Below are 25,217 nucleotides of genomic sequence, written 5' to 3'. Positions count from 1 at the left end.
TCTCTCTAACAAATTTGGTTTTATTCAGAGTCGGCTTTAAAATTTCGGTTCTCCGGGGCAAAGCCGTAATTTTCGTAAAACAGTTTGTTTAATATTGAGGACATCAAATCAAATAAAAATGAAAATTTGTTTTGTCAGCGTTCCAGAGTCGTTTGGACGCATAGCCAAAACTCGGCGAAAATAGACCATTTTATACATTTTATAAATGGCAGCTGCATTTTCATAATTCTTTTTCAGACTAATTTAAAGAGTTTTTGGTACATTCTTAACTATTGTCTTATTTCAATTTTTTTTTCTTCATGACAGAGTTTATTTTGTTTTTTCGAATTCCAGCAATGTTTATTTTCTTTTTTTCTTTTTCTTTATGTCTTTATGTGTCTTCAGACTTTTCTCTTCTTCCTTCTTTTCTAAATGTTTCTTGGAAACATTTTTATGAGAAAATCGGAAAAAGAAGATAAGTAAAAACTGGAAAACCAGAAACAACAGCAATAAAGCAATGAAAGAATTTGTTCAATTTTAAAAAGAATAATAAAATAGGAAACGATAATAAACAGATAAGAATTAAAATAAAAGAAGAGAAGAAGAAAAATAACTATACAGGGTCCGGCAACACTTGTGTCCACCCCCAAAATCGTCTTTAATTTTAAAGATAAAATTCTGAAAATTTGCATACCCCCACAGTTGACAAAGCTCTAGAAGCTGACGCAAAAATTTGTTTTTTACCACTGGTAGTTTTGGCGTCGCGACGCCTTAAAAATGTAATTTTTAGGTAATTGAAACGGTTTGTGATATCAACCCCTAATTTATTTTTTTTTCAATATAAATATGTTAAAAATATGTCAGTTGTTATTTTAGATTCAATGCAAATTGTCTTCAAAATTTGAGAAAAAAATGCTGTTTTATCAAGTTAGTTTCCAATTGGAAATTTCATCACGTCAAAACTGGGAACTACGTTTACACCCATCTGTCAACATCTTGTGTCACAAATGACATCTATTCTTTGGCTCGCTTTAGATTGTAACAAAAGTCTTACTTGGTGAAATTGTCGCTTTGTCGATGTTAATTGCCGATTTCTGGTGTCCATAAAGTGCAAAATGCCCGAGTTAATCAAAATTGACCTTCATAAGAGTGAATGAAGTGACTTGTGAAATTTTGGTGTAAACGTAGTTTGCCGCTGCACTGTCATAATTTTGAAAACTAACTTGATAAAACAGCGTTTTTTTCGCAAATTTTAAACACAATTTGCATTAGATTTAAAATAAAAACTCAGCTATTTGCAACTCAAAATTCGCTAAAAATTATACTTCTTAGGCGTCGCGACGCCAACCAAACCGTGATAAAAAACAAATTTTTGCGTCAGCTTCTACAGCTTTGTCAACTATAAGCGTATACAAATTTCCAAAATTTTATCTTTAAAATTAAAGACGATTTTGAGGGTGAACACAAGTGTTGCCGGACTCTGTAGAAATTTTAAAATAAATCACAAATGCCTCTGAAAAAAAGCATATGTTAAAATGTAAAGAAATAAGAAACAAATTTAAGAGAAAAAAAAAAGAAAATTTCAGGAAAAAAACATAATAGAACAAATAGGTTCAATTTGTGAAGTGAAATTACCTACCACACAAAGCAAGCATTTCAAAAACACCCTGTATAAAAAAAAATAAAGCAAAATATTACTCAAAATAATCAATTCAATCAAAAAGTATTTAGTCCGAAAAAGTGTAAAATTGCATAAAAAAAAATTAAAAGAATACAGGAGGGAACCTCATAAGAATAATTACTCGGAACATTCAGACAGAGAAGTGAAAAAAGAAAACAATAATTCACAATGCAAAACAAATAAAAAAATATGTTTAAAAAAAACAGGAAAAGACCAAAATCCCAGCGATTTTGAGCGGCAAAAAAAAAAGAAAAAATGAGAACAAATTATTATAAGATTAAATATAACAAAAAAGAACAGATTCGCACTTTGAAACAAGGAGAAGAAAACTGCCGGAAGCAAAACATAAAAAAACAGATAACATTTGTCAATGTATAAATAGAACTAAAAAGAACAAGAAAGCTTGTGAAAGGAAGACCCAAAAAATCTACAGATTTTTGAAAGAAGGGAGAAAGTAGATTTGATTGGCAAAATTTTGTAATTTGATAAAATTGAAAGCAGAAAGGCCTGTTTAATCCTAAAAAAACAATTTTTAATGTCATCCAATTTCAACCAAAATTTTGAAAAAAAGAAATATTTTTATTTTTAAAAATTTTACAAATATAGGGTGTTCTATTTGAAACCAAAAAGTTATTTTATTTTAACGTAATCAAAAACTGCCTACAAATCACACCTTGTATATTATTTTCCAATTAAAGCGACGGTTTTGAATCGATAATAGTTTACTTATCTTAGAATCACAATTTTACTTGATTGCTGACATACTTACTAAAATTATAATTTTTTTGTTGTGCAAAATTATGGTTTGTTTTTCGAAAAATAATAAGTAAGTATACTACATAAAATTTACAAAGTCCGGCTTTGAATGTCGAATCCCAAAATACAATAATATATGGGGTATTCAATTTAAGCTAAACAAGTTCACTATGTACTAAAAAATTTAAAATAATTTAAAATAAATTTCTGCCTTGTGATTTTCAATCACACTAAACTTTACAGCAAAATATGAAAAAAATTATTTATAATTTTAAAATTTCATTAATCACAGAATCCTGCGAATTTTTAGATTTAACTCAAAATTTAGAATTTTCAAATTACAACGAAAAATCTTCCACATAAACTTCTGTAGTAAAGATAAGAAATAAAAAAAATATATAAAGACTGACCAAAATCTTAGAAAATCAAAAATAGAACAGAAAGGAAATTGGAGAATTTAAGAAAAAATAGAAAGTGGTTAAAAAAAGTTAAACAGAATTTGAGGAAAATCTGAAGAAACTGGAGAGAATTTAAAGAATCCAAGAAAAGTTAATAATAATAATTTTGAAGTCTAAAAGTCTAGATACACAAATTTTAAAATCCAGATATACAAAATCCATAAAAAAAATTTAAACTCCGAAATCTAGAAAATATTTTCCCTAAAAATTAAAATTCGGCAATCAAAGAATCTAAAATTTAAAAATTTCAGCATTTTTGACGTGTATACTACAACATTTCTGAATATTTTTCAATAAATTATTGTAAAATCAGTAGAATTTAATACAATCCTTAGAATCCCAAATTTTAAAATACAAAAACCATAGTTTTATTAGTTATTAACATTAGAGCAACTATAAGAAGGAAATTACCAGCTCTACAGCAATTTTTGCGGCATTTGCTAGAGAGCCGTAAAACCTTTTTTTGGCAGATAAAATTTTCGGTGCTTTAGATTCTTAAATTCTAACTCAAAAACTTAAAAAAAATAAGTAAATATAAAAATTAAAATAAAACATTTTGGATCCCACCTACGTCAAATTTCTAAAATGGCAAAATTCCAGAATTCATTTATCGAATTCGACATTTTTCTAAATTTTTGTAGTCTAAATTATTAACATAATTCTGAAAAGCCAAAATACTTTGAAATTTCATAGTTACAGAATTAAAAGTACAAGAATTATTTATAAGTAAATTCAGAGAAGACCAATAAATATCAAAATAAAAAAAAAACAAATTGACTAACAATAAATCTAAAAATTGAAAAAAAAGTCCTAAAAATTTTTGAAAATTGTAGACAAATGAATTTAAGTTTTCTTTCATTCTGATGCCGCGTACAATATGAAAGTGCGTTCGAAACTGCAGCGTCCCATTATGAAATTATCAAACGTAAATAAATCTCGATCCGTTGTCCATTAATCATCGTTCCTAATGTCGCTGTTTGCTTCTCCAAACAAGCGAAGAATGTTCCATTGTCACGCCTTTCCCGCCAACAAACTAAACCAATTTCGAATCTCAGATTTGGTAAATCATGTAGAGAGCCTTAACGCTTATTGATTTTGACAGAATAATGAGGCGAATCCGGCCATAAAGGCTCTCTTAGTAATTAGAGTCGGCGCTCCCCCCAAATAAAAGTGTTCGGACGATAATTGCATATTCATATAATAATCTAACAGGTTAAGCATAAAAAAGCCGGAGGTTATTTATGACCCCAGATGGAATGCTTATTGATATTCGTTGCTGTTCTTCGAAGAAATTATGCTGAGATGGACAATCTATAAATTGAATTCTTGATATTATGCGATGTTTTGTGAACAGACTTGACTTTAATATTAATACGAAGCGTGTGGTAGCTAGGCTCCTTTGTGGTCACACCAAATAAAAATCAAAGTAATTAAGGAGATGGTTAAGTGAAAAAAAGTTAAACGCAACAGCTTGATAACATGTTTGCGGGGTTTGTTGGAGAGCTCTACATTCGTACAGTGGGAAAACTTCATTTTCAACTCAAATAACGATAAACAAGGTAACTTGCTCCAACAGTATTGCAATCAAAACAATACAAATCGGTTAAGGAAGATAATTAGCCGAAAGTCATTATATCGGCAATGGTAAACCCTCGTAATTAGAGACATGTTTACGAATTCTGCTCCAGAAATCAGAGAGTTAGCAATGTTATGAACTATGTTGAAAGTCAGTACATTATTAAGCCAAGCGAGAGACGTAGCTTTGTGGGCAATTAGCGCAAAAAACTCGAAGCGCAAAGTTAGTGGTTTCAATGTGATCATTGAGGCTGTGGGTTCGTCTTTCTTAACAAAAAAAATTGTTTTTGCTACATGAGAACGCGCGTCAAAGGTTGGGTTAATAAATGACTTTTTTTGTTTAGTTCAGTTTTCATTATTTGTTTTTATTAAGGTCCAATATTTTGCAATGGTATTTTAATAAAATTTTCGATTGATTTATGTTTTCCCTAATCAGTACAGTGTGTATTTAAAAATGAGTTTTATTAAATATTTTTGAAGTAATTTTTTGAAGGTACATGCATTCGATGTGAAAATGGCCTTTTAATGTATTCAAAACGGATGCGAAAACAGCTCCATTACAACACTAAATTAGAAAAAAATCTATCATCCCAGTCTGTTCCAAGTTCGAGATTTTTTAAATTTTGTTTTCTTTTACCCACACGTTGTATCTTCTCAAAAGTTTTCTTTTTTTTTTCAATTTTTTCTCAGCTCTCTTAACTTTTCCGCATTTCGCCCTCTTCTTTCTCTAAAAATTATCATTTTTTGGTTATTTGTTTCTCTAATTATATCGCGTTATTCCATTATTCGCTCTTTTCATCTAATTCTCTGTTGGCTTTTCAATTACGTTTTCAAAATCTGACATTATTTTTGTAAAAACTGAACAGTACCAAATTTTCCCTTTTTGTTTATTACTACCTACTTAATTTTCACTGGTTTTTGCTTTTTTTTCCTTCTTTGTTCACTTCTTCCCGTGTCCCATTTTGTCATTTCTTTTTCTCCTTTCAAATCCGATCTATTCTGATCCGCTGTTTCCAGTTTCTTGTTAATTACAAATTCTCTCAGTTTTCATATTTTTGCTTTTTTTTAATAAAACTTTGATGGTGTTATTATAGTTCTTCTATTTCCTTGGTCCATTCTTGTTCTACCTTCTTCTCATTGTTAGTATACTTCATTTCTAGAAATATGGTTCAATTTTTTCACAAAATCAAAATAACAAAAAAAACAAAAATCCTAGAAATTATAAAGTATTTAAAGATTTAGAGGGCCCAAAGTCTAAAAAATATGGAATACGAGGTGGAATACTTACAGAATCTAATTTAAAATCACAGAAATTTTGGAAAATCCAGAAAATCTAAAGAATTTTGCAAATCCAAAAAACTAGACAATCTAAAAATAGATCTGTTCCAAAAAATATAGAGAAGAAACTTCAAATTTATTTCATGGAATATTCTGGGGTATCCAGAAGATCCAGAAGAAAAATCCTAAAGATTTTAGAAAACCGAAAAATGGAAGAAATTCTAAATAATCAAGAGAATAAAAAAATTATGGAAAGAACAGAGTATCTAAATAATATAGAAGACGTCAGTGTCGACGACAATATTGAAATATCTAAATTTTCGATTATCCGGACGAATTGTTGCAGAGGTCATCCGGATAATAAAATATATGTAAAAAGACTATGTAAAAATATTGCAAAATTTGGTTTATTCTAAAAGTTAGACACAACCAAGAAACTCTTTGGCACGCATTTTTTATTGACGTGAGACCAATAATCTGAAGCGATTAACAGAAAACCTTTCGCCACGTGTTTTTTTTTAATCGGTGATCCGGATAATCGAGCATCCGGATAATAGAGGTCCGGATAATCGGGGTTCTACTATATATCTTTTGAAGTACGTACAAACATTTCTAGAGAATCTAATTTACAAGATTTTACAACCCTAAAAATTTTATCAATTCAAATAAATCGTAAAAAATAGAATAGTTCTAGATAAATTGAAGAATCTAAAAAGTATACATATAAAATCCAAAGGATCTTGGCAATCTTAAAAGATCTGCAAAATCTAAAGTATCTGAAGAATCTAAGAATTCAAAAAAATTTAGAATCTAAAAAAATAAAAAACCCCAGGAAATCAAAAAAAAACCCAAAAAATCTGTATAAACTAAAAATACAGAAATTCAAAAGAGTATAGCGGAACTAAAGAATAGATAGGAAACGAAAAGTTTGAATGATCTTAAAATATCTAAAAAAAGAGGATTTAAAAGAAAATTTCAGATAAGTCTAAAAATTAATTTAGTAAAAAGTATCAAGAGGCTCTAAAATATCTACAAAATATAAGAATTCCAGAAGATCAGAAAAGTCTACAATCCTAAAATTCTAATCTATAAAATTTTAAAACCACAAAAATTTTAGGAACTCCAAAAAAAATAAAGGAACATAATATAAGAAGTTTGTAGAACAGGAAAATTCGACTCCTAGATAATTAACAAAGTCCGAAGAATATAGAAAACCCAAAGAAATTTGACAATTTTAAATGATCTAAAATATCTAGAGTGTATCAAGAATTTAAAATGTGTACAGAATTTTAGAATTCCAGATATTTTAGAAATTCGAAAAAATCTAGAAAATGCCAAAACGAACCAAACCTTTCAAAAAACCCAAAAATCAAATTAGTCTAAAAATTGAGAAATTATAGAAAATATAACAGATCTTAAAAATATAAAAGAAATCTAGAGTATCTATGGGATCCAAGAATTTAAAAACTTTTAGAATGCCAGACGAAAATAATCGAAAGAATAGAGAAGTTCTAGATAGTTTAGAAAATCTAAAAAAATATAGAAAACCCTTGCCATTCTTAATTGAATTTAAAACTTAAAACTCTGGAATATCTAGAGGATCTAAAAAAATGAACAGATTTTTAAAAATCCAGAAAATGCTAGAACGAACCCAAAATATTCAACAAATCTAAAAAACCTAAATTATCTAAAAATTGAAAAAATCTAGATAATATTGCAAATCAAAAAAATATCTAAAAAAAGCTAGAGTATATATAAACTCCAAAAAAATTTTAGAAGATTTTAGAAATTATCAAAAAATACCCATAGAATCCATAGAACATAAATAAATCTAAAGATCCGAGAAAGAGTAGAAAATATAACTGAAAGACTAGAAAAGTTTTTGAAAAAGAATTCAATCTACGGAATTGTAAACAATCGAGAAATAGATCAAACTAATCTAAAAAATAAAGAAAATTTAGGCAATTTAGAAAATCTGAAATTCGAAAGAATCCGGAAAATTCCAGACCAAAGCAGTCCAGAAATGCAAAGAATCTAAATGAATTAAAAACAGAAATTCTAGAGAATTCAGTCTAAACTTATAGAAAATCCAAAAAGTCTAAACAAATTTAAATATCTAAAAATATTTTAAAACAATTTTAGAAAACTTAAGAATTTTAGAATTCTACACGTGTTAGAAATTCGAAATAAAATACAAAATCAAAGAAATATAAAAAAATTACACGTCAAAAACCAAAAAGTCTTGAATGTAGATAAATCCAGAAAATTAAGCGAAAACAAAAGAAAAACACGAAAATGCATTCCACTAATACCAATGTAAAAATTTCACAGAATCTGCAGAAAAAGAAAAAAGAAAATTTAAAATTTTTAAAGATTAATTGAATTAATCCTAATTGTTATTTAGCCACACTGGAAAAACAATTAGAAAATAATGCCTCAAATAATAAATATAAATAAAAATACAAATATAAATAAATAACCTCAAATTGGCTCAAACGTGAGCCATCTCATCAGTGTTACCAACCTCTTATTGAAAGTCACGGCCCACTCACTATTTTTTTGAACGATCATACGGTCCAATAAAAAAGTGATACAAGATACATAAAATTGAAATAAAATAGCTTCCTTCCACGTGTGCGGTTATCATTATTCCAAGCTCATTCTCCCCAGGACCCGCACGTAATTTTACGTGCTCAGCTCCTCAGATTCCACCCATTTAACCATTTTAATTCTTCCACCAGTGACCCATTTTCCAAACGTGCATAATTCACTAATAAATGTATAGAACAAACCCGTCGATCCATGTTGTGCTCTTTTATAATTCATGAAACTGAGCCGTTAGATAATTCCAGAAACTCGATTATTGATCAGAATTTTTAAACGTCCGAACTCCACTTCATGGTAAACCAAGAAAAAAAGTGGCTGCGGATTAAACACGACTGGACGATTTATTAAGACAGATTAGATAGAGGTCGCAATTTTTTGGCGGTTTGGCCAATTTGTTCTTGTTTAGAATTACTGATTTCGGGGAGGATCGTAAATCATTGGGAGAAAGTTACTCGGCCTTTCCATTTGTCCTTTTCTTATCTGAGAAGAATTATGTTTTTTCGGGAGGAAATGGGGAGGCAGGCCGTGTAAATAAACTAGAAATCGATTTTACAAAATAGGCCTTTAAAAAAACACGAAGAAATCTGCATTACCGACCGAGCAATATAGCCATAACGGCAAAATATAAAGATTTGCACAACTATTGTAACTCCGCGTGACGTCACAAACAGCCGACGTAGCATAATATACGTAGCACAAAATAGTTCAACAAGCGATTTCTTGGCTCCGGGAGCACGGAGCGGCACCGGAACAGCGGCGATCCCAAGATTTGAAAAACTAGCATCTCAAGAAGTGGTCTCCAAAAATGTGGTTTTTGGGAGTACGGAGGAGAAGCCGCTGAAATTTTCGCGGACCTCTCGCTCTAATTTTGAGACAGCATATGTGAGAATCATCTTAATAAAAATTTCGGCGCTCGTGAACTTTTCCAGCCTATCAAAGTGCGCCATAAAATGTAAATTTATTCGAAACGCCAGCTCCACGGATGCTATTTCTCCTCGTTTACGAGAAAAAATCCGAATAGCATATTAAAGTTGTCACACGTCAGGTTCGAGCTGTATTAAAACAGTATTTATAGATAAACACTGCTCCGATATCATTGTAAATGTTAGTAAATGTTAATTTATTATCTTTGTGTCTGTTTTGTTTAGCATCCTCATACATATGTGTATTGATTACTTATCAGTTGTCATATTTGCGGCGAGAATTTATGTTCGGAAATATTCAATTAAAATTTCATAATTGTTATGGTCAGCAGTTGTTGACTCTAATTATAACCGAAAATCAGTCAAAATCGATGGAAACGCACATCTTGCCACTTCTTTTGATTTCAGATTGCAAATTTACATAATGGGGTTGTGATGGTACAAAAGGGTCGACACATTACTTGTCACAAAGAGCAGGGCGAAATGTTTTGAAAGTTCATATGCAAATTATAACGGAATTTTGGTGGATATCAGTTTTCAAATAAATTACTTTTTAATGGCACCGATTCATCACATGGTTAAATCTGTCCAATTAATTACCAGACATTCGTCACTTTATTATTATGGTTGTTAGTTAGGAATCTGGAGGAGAGGCTGAGAAAAAGGCAAAAATTGCTATTTTTACAGCCTTAATTAATTCGTTTCGCTTTTCGTTTTGTTGCTTTCAATCTAAAATGCCTCTGAAAACTGCGAAATTTCGTCATATCTGGCAACCCTGCTCGCTTATAACCGGATAGTCATTTTCATCAAAAACTTCTAAGAGTGAAGACAAATTTTGGAAATAAAAGTAAACGGATAACATGAATCGAACGAAAATAGTTTCCTAACATTTCCGGTTATATCCGAAGTCTCTTAATTTTTCTAAAAAATTTCAATTCAGAGAAAAATTATTTATAATTTAAGCAAAAAAGTAATTTTTTTCCAAGATAAATAAACTATGATCTGTTTAATACCGCCATTTTAATTAGAAAATAACATAAAAGGTGTGATTTTTAGACACTCACTTCAAAGTAAAATAACTTTTTTAATTCAAATAAAGTACCCTATAATTTTTAACATTGAGTTCACCTGATGTCACTTCCTATGTATGCTTGAAAATTGAAATATTTTTCTTTTTCCAACATTTTGGTCAAAAATACTTGTACCTTCCAACGACTTTATTATAAATTTAAAGTGCCAAACTTCAAAATTACTCAAAGGAAAAGATACAGCCTAAAAATTTTGATCTTTTAATAATCCAACATTTTTAAAATTTTCAAAAATCTATTTGTAAGTTGTTATTTACGACAGTAAAATCAATATTTATTCATTTAGTCAAATTTATTGTCAAAAAAACGAGGCAGATGCTAAAACAATTTATTTTTTGAAAAACCAATTTTTGTACTTTGAAAATACCCAAACTTTCCATTGAAAGAATAATCAAATTTTGGGACTTTAAATTTAAAAGAAACCAAATTTTTTTAAATTTTATTTGGTATAAGTTTTGATGTAAAGATTATTACTTTCAGCCATTACCTTTTAAATTTTGTATTTTTAAGAACAATTAAAAATAATAATTACAGGAAAACTTGTAATTAGAGCAGCTTCAACGCTATGAAATTAAACTCATCGACATTTATTGATTTTTTCTGACTAATTAAATTTGTGAAATTTGTAAATTAAACACAAATTTAGAAATTTTCACTTTTAGAACCAAATCTGAAATTCCAACTTTTTCAAAATAAATGTAAATCTGGGAATTTCAACCCTATGGCAGTTTACTACTTTTGAGAGCCAGAAAGGCAAATTATCTTCTTTTATTCTTAGAGCTAACCCAAATGTTCAGTTTTTTTTTTATTAAAGCCTAGATTTTACAACCAACTCAAAACTCGAAAATTTTTAGTTAGTTTTAACGAAATATTTGTTACTTCTTTGCAGCTAATTCAATATATCAAATTTCAAATTTTGCATTAAAGATTGTAGTTCTCAAAAATTCAATGCCGTGTGATCTCTCGATAGAATTGTGCTAAATTATATAATAATAAAGGCAAAACGCCAAATTATAAAAATGTTGTTCTACATAAACCAATATTTCAAAATTTGTCGTTAAAATAAAGCCCGAATATCCAAAAATTTTATATAATTTTAAATTTAATTCATTTAATAACTTATTTATCAAAGAATTTAAAGCCGTTTAGTATATTTGTAATCTCGAAAAAAAAATCCATTGAGCTGATTTTTTTTTAAATAGGATTCAAGTACCCAAAAATCAAAAATTTGCAAAATCACAAACCCAAGCTTGCGTCCAAGTAGGCACATAACCATTGATGAAAGATTTTTAGTACCTTTTCATTCTGACACCAAAAATCGTGCTGGAATGAGCCATTCTGTCAGAAAAGACGTATTAAAATCGTTTATTAATAAAGCTAGTACATATCAATTTTAAACATAATAACCTCATTTTATTACAGTAACATAATATAGTATCCACGCGTGCAGAAAAGCCATTCCAAGCAAGTTAACAGACTACACTTTTTCTACAACCAAGGATAAAATTACAACTTCTATTTCGAATGATTTTTTAAGTCTCATTCAAGTTGGCAATTCTTATTTCAGCACGATTCTTATTCTCAGAATAAAAGTCACTAAAAATCGTTTAATAATTTAAGTGAATTTTGAACTTAAAATAACGTGATAAATAAAATAGTATATTCTGGTACAACCCCGTACACTGCACAAGTGAAACGGAGGCACAAGTGCCAAAAAGTCATTCCAAGCGGTTAGCAAACTATACTTTTTCTACGAGCAGCTATAAAATTGCGATTTTATTTTGAAGTTTTTTTAGTGACTTTATTTTCACACCAAAAATCGTTTGATAATAAAGCTTAGGGTTCGCCGATTTTCGTAAAATTTAGGATTCAAATTGTATACAGTATCTACTTACTTAAATTACAAATTCTTTAAGAATATCCAATTTAGTTTAAACATTTATGTCAACTAAATATATATTAGTTGAAATTTCCTCCATAAATGATAAATAATAATAAAAAAATATGTAAATATATTTCTTTCATTTATTCGCCGACTTCCCTCTATGATTTCTGTAACCTCATTCCAACCAAACTACGCTCAGATCTATCTAATTTTAGACAGAATTACGACTTTAACAAACAAACAAACAACATTAGCCTTATAAAGGCGATTTTATGCTATTTTATAAAGTAAATATAAACAGCGAGTAAATATGTTTATTTCGATGTTTGGCTCGATGGAACATAACCAGCAACATTCTTTAACACAATTTTCATTTGTAGCATTACTATGATGATGAATAATTTATCGTGTACTCACATTTTATCTACAAATTAATTAATTCAGAGAATAATTCTCTACATAATACCAACATTTATTATTATCGAACGATACTTTCCGTCTATTTAAATATGCAAGTAGATAAATTCGATTTTATCGATTCGTTTTATTTGTTTTAGTATGAAAATAAACACAGGAATTCATGATTTAATAAGTTAAGAATGTGAGAATTAATTAATTATTTTACCATTGCTCCAATTTCTTACTACTGCCCGGTCAAATACCACGCCGCACGCGGCATTCCATCTTAATTTCACAACCAATATCTTCGCAAAACCTTGCGTAAGAGGTCACGAGTTCAAGAAGATTTTTTTCTCAAGAAAATCTCAGCGACCGCACGAACATTCTCAATTTTTTTAACGATAGTAATTCTTTTCATTACCCTATAAAATCCCACAGGACGTCCAAAGGAATCGCCTAAAACTTATTACTTTATTACTTCATTACAATAATAATAATTAAATTCCACAGCGGACGTCCATCACCACATTTTTTGCCCCATTAAAAAGAACATTTTGTCTTTCAAGTGTTGAAAAAAATCGACCTCGCTTTGAGTTTATCATTGCTATTCTTTGGATGAGTGGGAATTTTTCTCGACTGTCGGTTCATTTAAAACCAGATCACAAACAGCTTTAAAGTGTTTTGACTCAAGTACACTCGTCACAAAAAATGTTTACATCATTCCGGCGTGTGTTAATTACTATTTAATCATTTTATTAGCTGCGAGAGAAGAGGATTTCAAAACGAGAGTTATCAGATATTTGAAGTGATTGATGATAGTTTTCGGGGAAATGGTAATTTGGGACGATGAAGGTCGGCAGTGGGGAATTTATTGCACGTCAAAACTGTCATTGTTGCCAAATAATTAAACATGATGATAAATTTTGAGAAATTTTTATTTGGAATTTTGACCTCTGAAAGCTTTGACACGGAAATTTGAGGAATTTGAGTTGCCTACTAAATATGATAAATTGCAAAATTATAGAGCCCAAAATACAGATTTTAGCCGATAAAACGTACTCAATTGTAATAAACATTAAATACAGCCAAAAAGACAAAATTTAGAAATTTTTATTTTCATAGTTCAAAACTCCAAAGTTTTGGGTTAAAAAGTGTAATTCTAGCCTTTCCAAATCTGTGGTTCTAAAATCAACAAAATTTGTTAGTTTTGAACAGCCTATAACAAAAAAAAAACAAATTTATAACTTATCACCTCACGCTTATAAATTTTGTAATTCTGAGTTTCAAAATTGCGTCAACGGAAAGAAAAATCTAGGGAATTCACTGCGTTTTGAACAAGAAAAAAATGTACTAAATTTAAAAATTATAGAGCCTAGACTCAAATTTTCATGTTTTTAAACAACTTCACTAATAAATTACGAGAGTTTTAAAATACAACTTAAAGTTTATAGATTTTATAATGCTCGGAATTTCAAAGCTATAACAATAAAATTCATAAAATTTGTTGCTTTTAAACAGCCAATAAAATGTTTCAAATTTTAAAACTTTAGAGTCAAAAAATACAAGTTTTTGATATATTTTTGTTAATTTCAACTGAAAATTTATAAATTTTGTAATTTAGAGAGTTTTAAAGCTAAGATGAGAAAATCTAAAAAATGTATTGCGTTTGAACCGCCAATAAGATTACCCAAATTATAAAATTATTGAGGTACAAAGACTAATTTTTAAAATAGTTTTTTTAAAGTTAATCTGAAAATTTCGTATTAAAGACTGTAGTTCGAACTGGTTCAAAGCTAGGACAGTGAAATTTTGGAAAGTTATAACTTTTATTTATTTAATGATATTACACAAAATTAAAAAATCCTAGAGCCGACAAATTTAAAAAACAAAAAATTTACTTGAAACTTGAAGCTCATAAATTTTGTAATTTTTAAAATTTCAAAGCTGTCTGTGACAATTAAATCTAATTATTTAATTAATTTAATTAATTTCCTATTAAAAACTGTAATTTATTGATATTAACTGTTTCAAAACTAGAACAGTGTAATTTTGGAAATTTATTACTTTTGTATATTTAATGACATTTCACTAAATTAAAACATAGCTTGAAGCTCATAAATTTTGTAATTTTTGAGAATTTCAAAGCTATCTATGACAATTTAACAAATTTATTGCTTTTGAGCAGCCAATGAAATGTAAGGAATTAAAATTATAAAAACAGAAACAAATTTTTTAAATTTCAGTTTACCCAAAACTCTGAAATTTTATATTTAGAACTGAAATGCTAGCAGTCTCAAAGCTTGAATAAAATAATCTACGAAATTTTAATACAAATAATGACATGTACTAAATTAGAAAATTATAGAGCTAAAAAGACAAATTTAAAAAAAAAGTTTTTATGTCCCACTTCAAAATTATACAATTTGTAATTCTGGGAATTTTAAAGTTATGTTAAAAAAATCTAGGAAATGTATAGTTTTTGAACAGCCAATGAAATGCAAAATTATAGCAAAATTATAGAGCAGAGAAAACAAATTAGGTAAACAAATTTTTACTTTCAGAGTCAATCTGAAACTCCAAAATTTCGTATGAAAGACTCTAAAACTAGCAGTTTCAAAGGTTGGTCAATAAATTTTGTAAATTTATTATTTTTGTGTATTCAAAACAACAAATTAAAAAATATTTATTTTCACATTCAACTCGAAGCTAATAAATTTTGTAATTCTTTTCAAGCTATGATAATAAAATCTAGAAAATTTATTCTTTTTAAACGTCCAAATAATTCACACATATTCTCAAAATTAAAGAACCAAAAAAAAATGTTTGCTTCCAACCTATAGTACAAAATTTCGCTTTTAGAACGGTTTCAAAGCTGTGACGACAAAATTAGAGCCATTGAATACCCTTAAGTTGGCTATAAAATGTGATAAATAAATTATAGAGACAAGAAGACACATTTTACAATTTTTTATTAAGTGCATTTTAATTTTTTTACTCAAAAATTTTGTATTAAAAATTGTACTTCTGAATCTTTGCCAGTAAAATTTATAGAATTTATTTATTTTAAACTCAAAAGTACAGAGCCAAAAAGACCGATTTAATTTTTTTACAAGCAACCCATAAAATTTGGTGCATTGGAAACCTTTAAATAGGCCACCAAATATGAAAAATTGAAAAATTATAGAGCAGAAAAGACAAATTTTCAGAATCAATTAAATTTCATGTCATCTATGTAATTTTAAATTTCGAATAAACTTTAAAACCCGAACACGTGAAATGTGTTCTTTGAAGACGCAAAATTACCGAAACGCAAAAATTATCTAGATAGTTTTAACTGAAGACTAAATACTGACACTAAACAGTTCATTTAAAAGGACCAACAATTTAAACAGTTCTGTTTACTCATTTATTTATGTCAGTTATTAATTTATTAACACCATATTTCTCTTTATTAATAATTTATGACAACGATAGTTTATCAACTTTCCGGGTTATTTGAAAGAACACTTCGTGAACTCAACCGATGATTATTAATAACAACAATAAAATAAATAATGATCAAAACCGATGAAAGATCCCACCTAGGAATCGAAAACTTTCCACGGCCAGGAACAAATTCTATTATTTACAATGTAAAACTTAATTTTGACATTATGATAAAGTCGAATTAATTAAGTAAACGAGCCATGACATTCCACTGTGTTAAATTAATTTCACTTTTATTGACGAACTCGGTAAAAAATGAGGAATCGATACCGTCGGAGCACTTTTATTAAATTATAAAGCAAAACTTTGTAATTTTGTAATTGAATTCTCACGGTATAATCAATCGTTATTTTCATCACAAGTGGGGAAAGCAGTCACTACAAACGAGTGAAAACTTTGTTACGAGAATTGTCACACTATTTTGTCTACGACTAGTTTGATAGGTGCGTTATATTTTGTGTCATCAAAATGAGTGATGTAATGAAATCCTTATAAAACTGTAGATAAATCACTTTGGGCCGAAAAGCTCTCGGGCACCCCAAACTTTTGTCCCGTGATTTATATCGGCCGTCACAATAGTGACAGAGTCCATCAACCCCTGAAAAAGCCATCCACCTCAAAAGATCTCCAGGTAAATGAGCGCTGCGCAAACATTGCACCAAACATTTGTTTGTCCTCTTTAGTGTCTATAAAAATAATTTACCTGCAGGACAGATGCACTCCGGCGCTTCCCTGCCCCCACGTGCCCCCACATCCCTCTGCACCCTCCTCTTCACATGTTCCTCAGCTTCCCTTTTGAAGCGCTCCACCAGGACGTCCACGCCGTCCATGGCGTTCTTCTCCAACGCTAGCACTCGCTTCTCCAAGAAGTGCAGTTTTTCTTCGGCTTGGTACTGGCGCCACCCCACGTAAGCACACACCGTCACACACATAACACACATCACTAGCCCCAGTCCGGGCCTGGGCACGCACCCCTTGGTCTTTTTTGGGGGGACATCCGCTTCCATGACTACAATGGTCTCGTTATTGCATCTTTTATATTGTCCACTTTACATTCCGCGATGGTTAGCCGCACATGGCGTAAGGGGAGGGCGGGTTTAGAAGGGTGGATTTCAGCGAGGACGTGTGCGTGTTTCGGAACGAGAGAGTAAAAGACGCGGACAAGACGACGGTTCAACTGAAACTGAGCGCGAGTTTGGCGGACGAAGAGTTGTGGGGATGAAGTTTTGAGCGCGCGGGATGACGCGAAGCGACACGGAGAGACACGATTGGAGGGGGTACAAGCCTGGGGGTGGCTAGAGGGGTGATAGATTATCAAAAGTGTAACAAAAGAAACACTTTCACTGTTTGGAACCGATAAAAGAACTGAGAAATGCTCATGCGGATTTTCTGCGATTTTTCCTCTTTCCATTGAATTAAAAAAAAAATCAAAGAAAATAATAAAATTGGTAGAATCTAAAGGAGTTTTTTTAAGCACCACAGATCTGCAAGCAAAAAAAAATTTTACTTCTAATTGAAAAATGTCATCAAAAATTAAGTTAAAAATCAAAGACTACCATCAAACTTCATAAATTTTTATTAAATAAAGTGCTCTGAATACAATAAGTCTAGTACTGTACTAATTTTTTTAATAAGTGTCAAAAATTATACATTGGATAATATTTAATGATCTTTTTCTGGTAACTTTTGTCTTTCTTAAGATATGCAGATTATTAAATTTAGGTAAAACGGTATCATTTGTTCTACGTTTTGACATAAATGTTTTTATTATTAAAATGTTTATATAGTCTATAGAAATGAAATGTCGTCATGTGAGAATTTAATTCGGTATTTAAATTACAGTCTGAATATGTTATTAAAAAATGAATAATGTTTTTAATAACTGTAGTAGGTACCACTATATAATAGCCTGAAAGCAATTATGATACATACTTAGAATAAATTTTCAAAAATGAAAAAAAAAGATAAGTTATAGCAAGTAAATTTTTTGTTTTTGAATTATTTTGTTCAAGAATTCCAGACGTTATAAAATTTATTTGCGACGACTTTGGAACATGCCTCTACCATTTAATACATGTCTGTTTTCAGGATATAAAAAAAGCTGAAATTTGTAAACTAGTGTTATTGTTGTTATACAAAATAACGAATAATTTGAATTTGAAACTAGTGTTATAAACCAGTGTTATTGTTATTGTACAAAATAACAAATAAAAAAATTCTTATTGAATAATAAAGCTAAAATTATAACTATTATGACATTTTAGAATATAATAACATTTATTTACGCCGAAAGCTTATACTTAAATATCGAGCGATCAAATAAAAACTCTTCAGTTACCTTTGGAATTCCATAGCGTGTCTCTAATTGCCATTTTGACAGCTGCCAATTTTACGGTTATTAAATGTCAACTATATTGAAATGTAAAAATAAGAAAGCAATAGTACATGTTATACCTAATTACATTTTCATAAGATGGCCTAATAAAATTCCTTCATTAAACTTTTCACAAAATTCTCTGTTTGACAACGTGAAATGACTTACAAAAGACTGTTTCTTTATTCAAAAATATGACATATAATTTCATATAAACAAATAAAACAAATAAGAAGCAATAAAAAAAATTAAAAAATTGTGTTTTTTAAGATTTTTTGTACAGTCTTAATAAGCATCTTTCGATTCTTTTAAGAAATTTCTGTAGAATTTCAAGCAAAGCTTATAAAACTTAAATTCTCTCTAAATCGTCAGTAGATTCTTCTTTTAATCTCTTTGGAGCCTTTCTATATATCATTTTTTCTATTTTTAGATTGTTAAAATTAGACATTCACTCGATTAAATTCTTTCTAATTAATTCGTTTTTCAAATTACTCTAAGTTCTTACGTTTTATTTTAATCTAATCTTTTTTTTTCAGATTTTTTTAGTATCTTTACATTCTATTTTTTTCTACGTTCTCTCTAAAATTTTTAGATTTTTGTAGATAATTTTTTAATTCTTGTTTAGATTCTTTATATTTATGTATTATTTGGATTATTTTAGAATTTAACCTTTGATATTGTCTTTTTTAAACCTTTTCTTTATATTCTTAATTCTTTTTGTTTTTTAAAATTCCTAAAGTTCTTATGGATACTGTGTTTTCATTAGATCTTGTTTTATTTGTTCAATATTTTATATTTTTCGCAAATTGTCCTTGGATTTTCTAGATTATTTCTTTTTAAAATCTTTATATATTTTTTTAAAACAGATTGTTCTTAAATTCTATTTTAGCGTCTTTATATTTGTTTAAACTTGATAAACTTTTCTAATATTTTTTCATTATTATTTATCAGATTTTTATGGTTTTTTATCAATTTTTTACATTTTCTTTGTTTTTGTATTAAATTATCTGGATATTTTCTTGATTTTTAATTAAATTTGGTTTAAATTTCTGTTCTCTTTGAATTCTGTTTTTTTAAGTGTAAATGAATCATTTTTATAATCTCTTTATAGATTTTTTTGTTCTTTTTTCTTAAATTTTTTGAAAATTTTTTTTTTCCTGATTTTTTTTAGATTATTCTTATAGTTCCACCAAATTTCTTAGAGCTATCATAAAATCATAAAAATTTGCAGACAACCACAACGGGTTCATGTGCATATAATTTTTTATTTACCCAAATTTGCACCCTGCAATAAAAAAAACACCATCCCAGGCCAGGCCAGCTCTTGCATCATAAAGATCAAAATACCACAAGCTGTCCGGTTGCGGTACCACTTGAATTTTTATGACTTTATGTAGTAGAAGTAGATGTAATGTTTATTGTTGGCAAAGAAACCTGTAAGGTTTAACCAAAAGTCTAGGTAATAAAGATTAAAATCGAAGACATTACAATAGTAGATATAAAATTACAAAATGGCATATGGTAGCTCACTTGATGGAACTATACTGTAAACCCAGTTGACATATACCTAGTAAACATTTTATGGCTTAAGTCAAACCACCCTTAGAAATAAAACTGGGTGTTGTAAACTGCAGCCGACAAATTTCTAGGTAGAGAGTTGACCGATGGTTAGGCCTGCGCCTATTTTTATGGTCCTCAACCGCAAGGATTAGTACTGCCAGGTCCTCTCATAATGTGGCTATAAAATTTACTAGGTGTATGTCAACTGGGTTTACAATATACAGGGTCCGGCAACACTTGTGTCCACCCCCAAAATCATCTTTAATTTTAAAGATAAAACTTTCAAAATTTGCATACGCTCACAGTTAACAAAGCTCTAGAAGCTGACGCAAAAATTTGTTTTTTATCACTGATAGTTTTGGCGTCGCGGCGCTTTGAAAATGTAATTTTTAGGTAATTGTGAGGGTTTGTGATATCAACCCCTAATTTAATTTTTTTTCAATATAAATATGTTTAAAATATCTCAGTTGTTATTTTAGATTCAATGCAAATTGTCTTCAAAATTTGAGAAAAAAATGCTGTTTTATCAAGTTAGTTTCCAATTTCATCACGTCAAAACTGGGAACTACGTTTACACCCATCTGTCAACATCTTGTGTCACAAATGACACCTATTCTTTGGCTCGCTTTAGATTGTAACAAAATTCTTACTTGGTGAAATTGTCGCTTTGTCGATGTTAATTACCGATTTCTGGTGTCCATAAAGTGCAACATGCCCGTGTTAATCAAAATTAACCTTTATAAGAGGGAATGAAGTGACTTGTGAAATTTTGGTGTAAACGTAGTTTGCCGCTGCACTGTCATAATTTTGAAAACTAACTTGATAAAGCAGCGTTTTTTTCACAAATTTTAAACACAATTTGTATTTGATTTAAAACAAAAATTCAAATATTTTTGTTACAGTTATGTCGAAAAAAATTTGAATTCGCGAATATTTCCGCAAAAACTCAAAAATCGCTAAAAATTAAACTTCTTGAGCGTCGCTACACTAAACAAACCGTGATAAAAAACAATTTTTTTTGTCAGCTTCTAGAGCTTCGTCAACTGTGAGCGTATGCAAATTTTCAAAATTTTGTCTTTAAAATCAAAGACGATTTTGGGGGTGGACACAAGTGTTGCCGGACCCTGTATAGTTTGTTTCTAGATGTCCTAATAGAATTTCTAAGTTGAGGCTCGTTTTTATTTTAATTTAATTTTTTTTCTTTTCTAGATTATCTATAAATTTTTATTTTATCCTCTCGATTTCCTCAAGTTTAGTTCATTTTAAGGTTAAGTTCTCTAGATTTCTCTGATTTTCTTTCCATATTAAAACTTCTGTTCTAAATATTAAAACATTAGAATTCTAGGAAAAACCGACTCTGGAAACTAGGCCTAAATCTAAATATAACAACTTTGAAAATTTGATCACAAATTTTAATAGCTAATTAACGAAAACTTAATGTTTGACAATTTAAGACAAAAATTCGAAAAGTTTCCCCCAGAATTAAAGTATTTGAAAAACTAAGTCACAAAGAAACCTAAATGTAGAAGGATCCTGAAGGTGTTTTTTATTATAAAAATTCTTAAGATCTCAAAACCTAAGAAAAAAAATCAAAAACCTGAGTAGTCTGACGTCTTAAAACTCTAGAATCCTACAATCTAAAAATGCAAAATTTTGAAACAATTGAACTTTGAAAATGAATGTACATACATGTTATACAAAAAATATACGAACCTAAAAAACCTGATACCCTTAGAAACCTTAAAAAAGAAGAAACTTAAGAACACATTTTTTTTTCTCAATGTTGTCAAATTATGGATCCAAGTTATTGCATTTTAGTCTTCTTAAAAAAAAACAATACAACTTTCACTTCTTAACAGCTCCTGCGATAAAATCTATTTTTAACTTCCTCATTACCATTATCATTATCACTGACCTCACACTTCGTCTAAAAGTAACATTAATCAAACTGCTTGCATTTCAGAATTTAATCAGTCGGCTCGGATGATGCAAAAACTGCTGTAGACCATATTATAACTCCTTTTTAATAAACAATACAATAATATATTGTATAACTACTGTTAAAAATTGATACCTCACACCAAGGCGACGAGCCAAAAGTGAGTGCAGGAGTCGGAATGTCCCTATCAATACGTGATATGCACTATACTTTTTCACAGTTAATAAATGCGCTTATTTATAATTTCTTTAGAACAATCGGCAACACTGAGACGATTAAATGCATTGGGGTTATACAAAAATGTCACATTTCTGCGTTGCCAAATCAAGAAACACAGTCATGGTTTTTTTTTTTTTAATAATCGCCCGGTATTTTACGAGCTCGCTTTACAGTCCCCTTGTGGCTCCCACTTTTCCCTGTAAAAAATATTTGAGACACTCTTCTTGTGAAGTGAATCAGTAAATTCCATTCATACCGCATTGTGTAGTCAAGGTCAATGTTAAGAGGGTTCATGTTCATGTGCGCGCAGGTGGTCAAACCTGAGCTCTCTCATCTTCATAATGACTAAATTATCAATGAAGAGCGACTTTATGTGGAATAACTTATTTTATTTATGGGTTTTGTTGGGCTCAGGTTAGTGTAATGCTTCAAGTGTGGGGGGATTTCATGGGTTCTGTACACTTGAGGCAAGATTGATAATTTAATAATCCCTGTGTTGTTTATGGCTTATTTACACGGAGATATACAGGGTGAGTATTAAATGACTGGGGAGATAAGCCGGTTTAACACATTTACGGGCGGTTATATGGGTTGTTCTGGTAGTTTCAAGAATGATTTAAGAAGTTTCGTACTTTGTTGAAGGTGAAAAAATGACCAGATTTGTTTATTATTTTGGTGCTTTAAGAGCGTCATTAAAGCATTGTTTTCATTTGATCTTGATGCTTTGGTTTAAGCGACTCATTAAAACAATATTTTGGAAAAATTCTTTTAATTTATTCGTTTTATTGATTTCTTTAGATTTTGTCTATTACATATTTCAATACTATATGGGGATTCTAAAATATCTTCAGATTATTTGAATTTTACTAAGATTTCCTAGAATTTTACAAACTGAGCCGTTTGAATTAATCTGATTCCTTAATTTTTAAAATTGTCTTAAATTCTCAGTAATTCTATCAGAATTTTTGGAATTTTACGAAACTATTCATCAAGCATTTAGAGTTCTCAGCTGCTTCTTAAAATTCTTTACTTTTTTTTAGATATTTCCAATTTTTCCGTATGTGGAATTGTTTGGGATTCTTTAACATTTCCTGAGATTTTCTAAAACTGTTTGCAACCCTAGAAAAATCTGCCATTTTAAATTTTTTTCTGCAATCTTCTTCAACTTTCTTGGACTTTTTTAACCTTTTTTGTCCTTTTCTGGAGTTTTGCAAAATTTATATCTCGATTTTTTTTGGTATTATTATTTTTCTTCTTTTTAATACTTTAAAGCACTATGATTTTTGATATTTTTAAATCCTTTAAATATTTCAGTTTCCTGGATTCTTAGTAATCTATGAATTTAGTAGAATTATCTAGGACTTCTTTAAAGTTTTATTATTTTATAAGATTCTCCAAGATTTCCTAGAGTTTTCTATTATTTCCCATTATTCTAAAGTGAGTCCCGGATTATAGAAGATTTCCTTCAATTATCTGCTTGCATGTCTTACATCGTCCATGTTTCTTAAGATCCACAAAACTTCTCGTATATTCTTCTCCGTTTACACACCCATGCAATTTACATAAGCTAATAATTAATTGATAATCGTGTAAAATTTTATTAAAGAAATTAGACAATCTTGGAAACTCTTACGAATTCTTAGAAAATTTAGATTTCCTGGCATCTCTCTAGTTTATTTAGGTTTCCTCTAAATTTCTTAGATTACTTCTAGATTCCCTCTAGAGTCACTTCAAATCTCTACTAGATTCTCTATTGGTTGCCTAATTTTTTCTACATTTTCTGGATTCTCTCTTGAATACCTAGATTCTCTCTAGATTACTTAAAATATATTAATAGATTATTCTGATTCCAACTAAAGTCTCTGTAGATTCCCTATATTCCCTATAGAGTCAGTTCTAATCGTCTCAATTCCCTCTTGAATTTTTAAATTAATTCTAGATTTCTTAGGTTTTTTCAAGATTCTTTAGAGTCCATATAGATTATTTTAATTTCTTCTTGATTTCCTAGATTCTCTCTAGATTTCTTTTAAAGTTTCTGGATTTCTTCTAGATTTCCTGCACTTCCTCTATACTTACATACTTTAGATTGTCTAGATTCTCTCTTGAACACTCAAGTTTCTTATAGTTTTTTTAGGCTACCTAGACTTTCTCTTGATTTCTTAAATTTTTTCTAAAAAAAATTTCCTCTAGATTATCAAATGTTTTGCTAGACACTTCAGATTCCTTAGATTCCCCCTTGATTCTTTAAATTTCTTCTAAACTTTCTAGATTCCTTCTAAATTTTCTGAATTTTCTCTAGATTTTCTGTATTTCTCTAGAGTAAATTTCACTTCAAATATTCTAGATTCTCTTTAGATCACTTAGCTTTTTTCTGGATTATAAAAATTTCCTCTAGATTATCAAGATTTTTTCTAGAGAAAATTCAGATTCTTTGGATTCCCTCTAGAGCCACTTCAGATTTCCTAGAATTTCTCTTGATTTCTTATATTTCTTCTAGAATTTCTAGATTCTTTCTAGATGTTTTGGATTTATTCTGATTCTCTGGATATCCTCTAAAGTTTCGTCAGAGTTTCTAGATACATACTATTTTGATTCCTAAATTTTTTTCTTGAGTTTTTAGACTTTCTCTAGATTACTTAGATTTCTCTAGACTAGCTTTGTTTTCTCTAAATTGCCCAGATTCCTATTAGAGTCACTTTAGATTCTTTAGATTCTCTCTTGATTCGTTTAATTTGTTTAGAATTCCTAAATTCTTTCTAGATTATTCAAATTCCCTCTTGATTTAACAGAATTCCGCTAGATTTCTTTTAGACTTTATGGATTCTCTTTAGATTTTTTGGATACTTTCTAGATTTTGTAGATTTTGTAGATTATCTAAATTTCCTCTAGATTTCGTACATTCTTTATAGTTATAGTTTTAGTTAGTTAAAGTCTTTAAGTTTTTAGATTCATCTAGAATTTTTGGAAATTTTCAGAAAATTTTCAAAAACATTTGAAATTTGAAATTGTC

The 25,217-nt window shown here is 29.3% G+C and overlaps 1 protein-coding gene across 24 annotated transcripts in view; it reads right to left on the bottom strand.

The window, feature by feature from the left end:
• LOC148176256 (uncharacterized) overlaps positions 1 to 17,327 on the bottom strand; it is a 252,369-nt gene extending 235,042 nt beyond the window's left edge. For all 24 annotated transcript variants that reach the window (XM_088034881.1, XM_088034880.1, XM_088034896.1 and 21 more), the window contains exon 1: positions 16,819 to 17,327. In XM_088034881.1, the coding sequence (XP_087891007.1) occupies positions 16,819 to 17,122 (304 nt within the window). In that variant the 5' untranslated portion in view covers positions 17,123 to 17,327. The remainder of the gene's footprint in view (positions 1 to 16,818) is intronic.
• Positions 17,328 to 25,217: the final 7,890 nt, after the last annotated feature.

Source organism: Gnatocerus cornutus, chromosome 4 (assembly GCF_029298725.1).
Source record: "Gnatocerus cornutus isolate USDA-ARS CGAHR chromosome 4, icGnaCorn1.1, whole genome shotgun sequence".
NCBI lineage: Eukaryota > Metazoa > Arthropoda > Insecta > Coleoptera > Tenebrionidae > Gnatocerus > Gnatocerus cornutus.
This window is presented reverse-complemented; position numbering and strand designations above follow the sequence as displayed.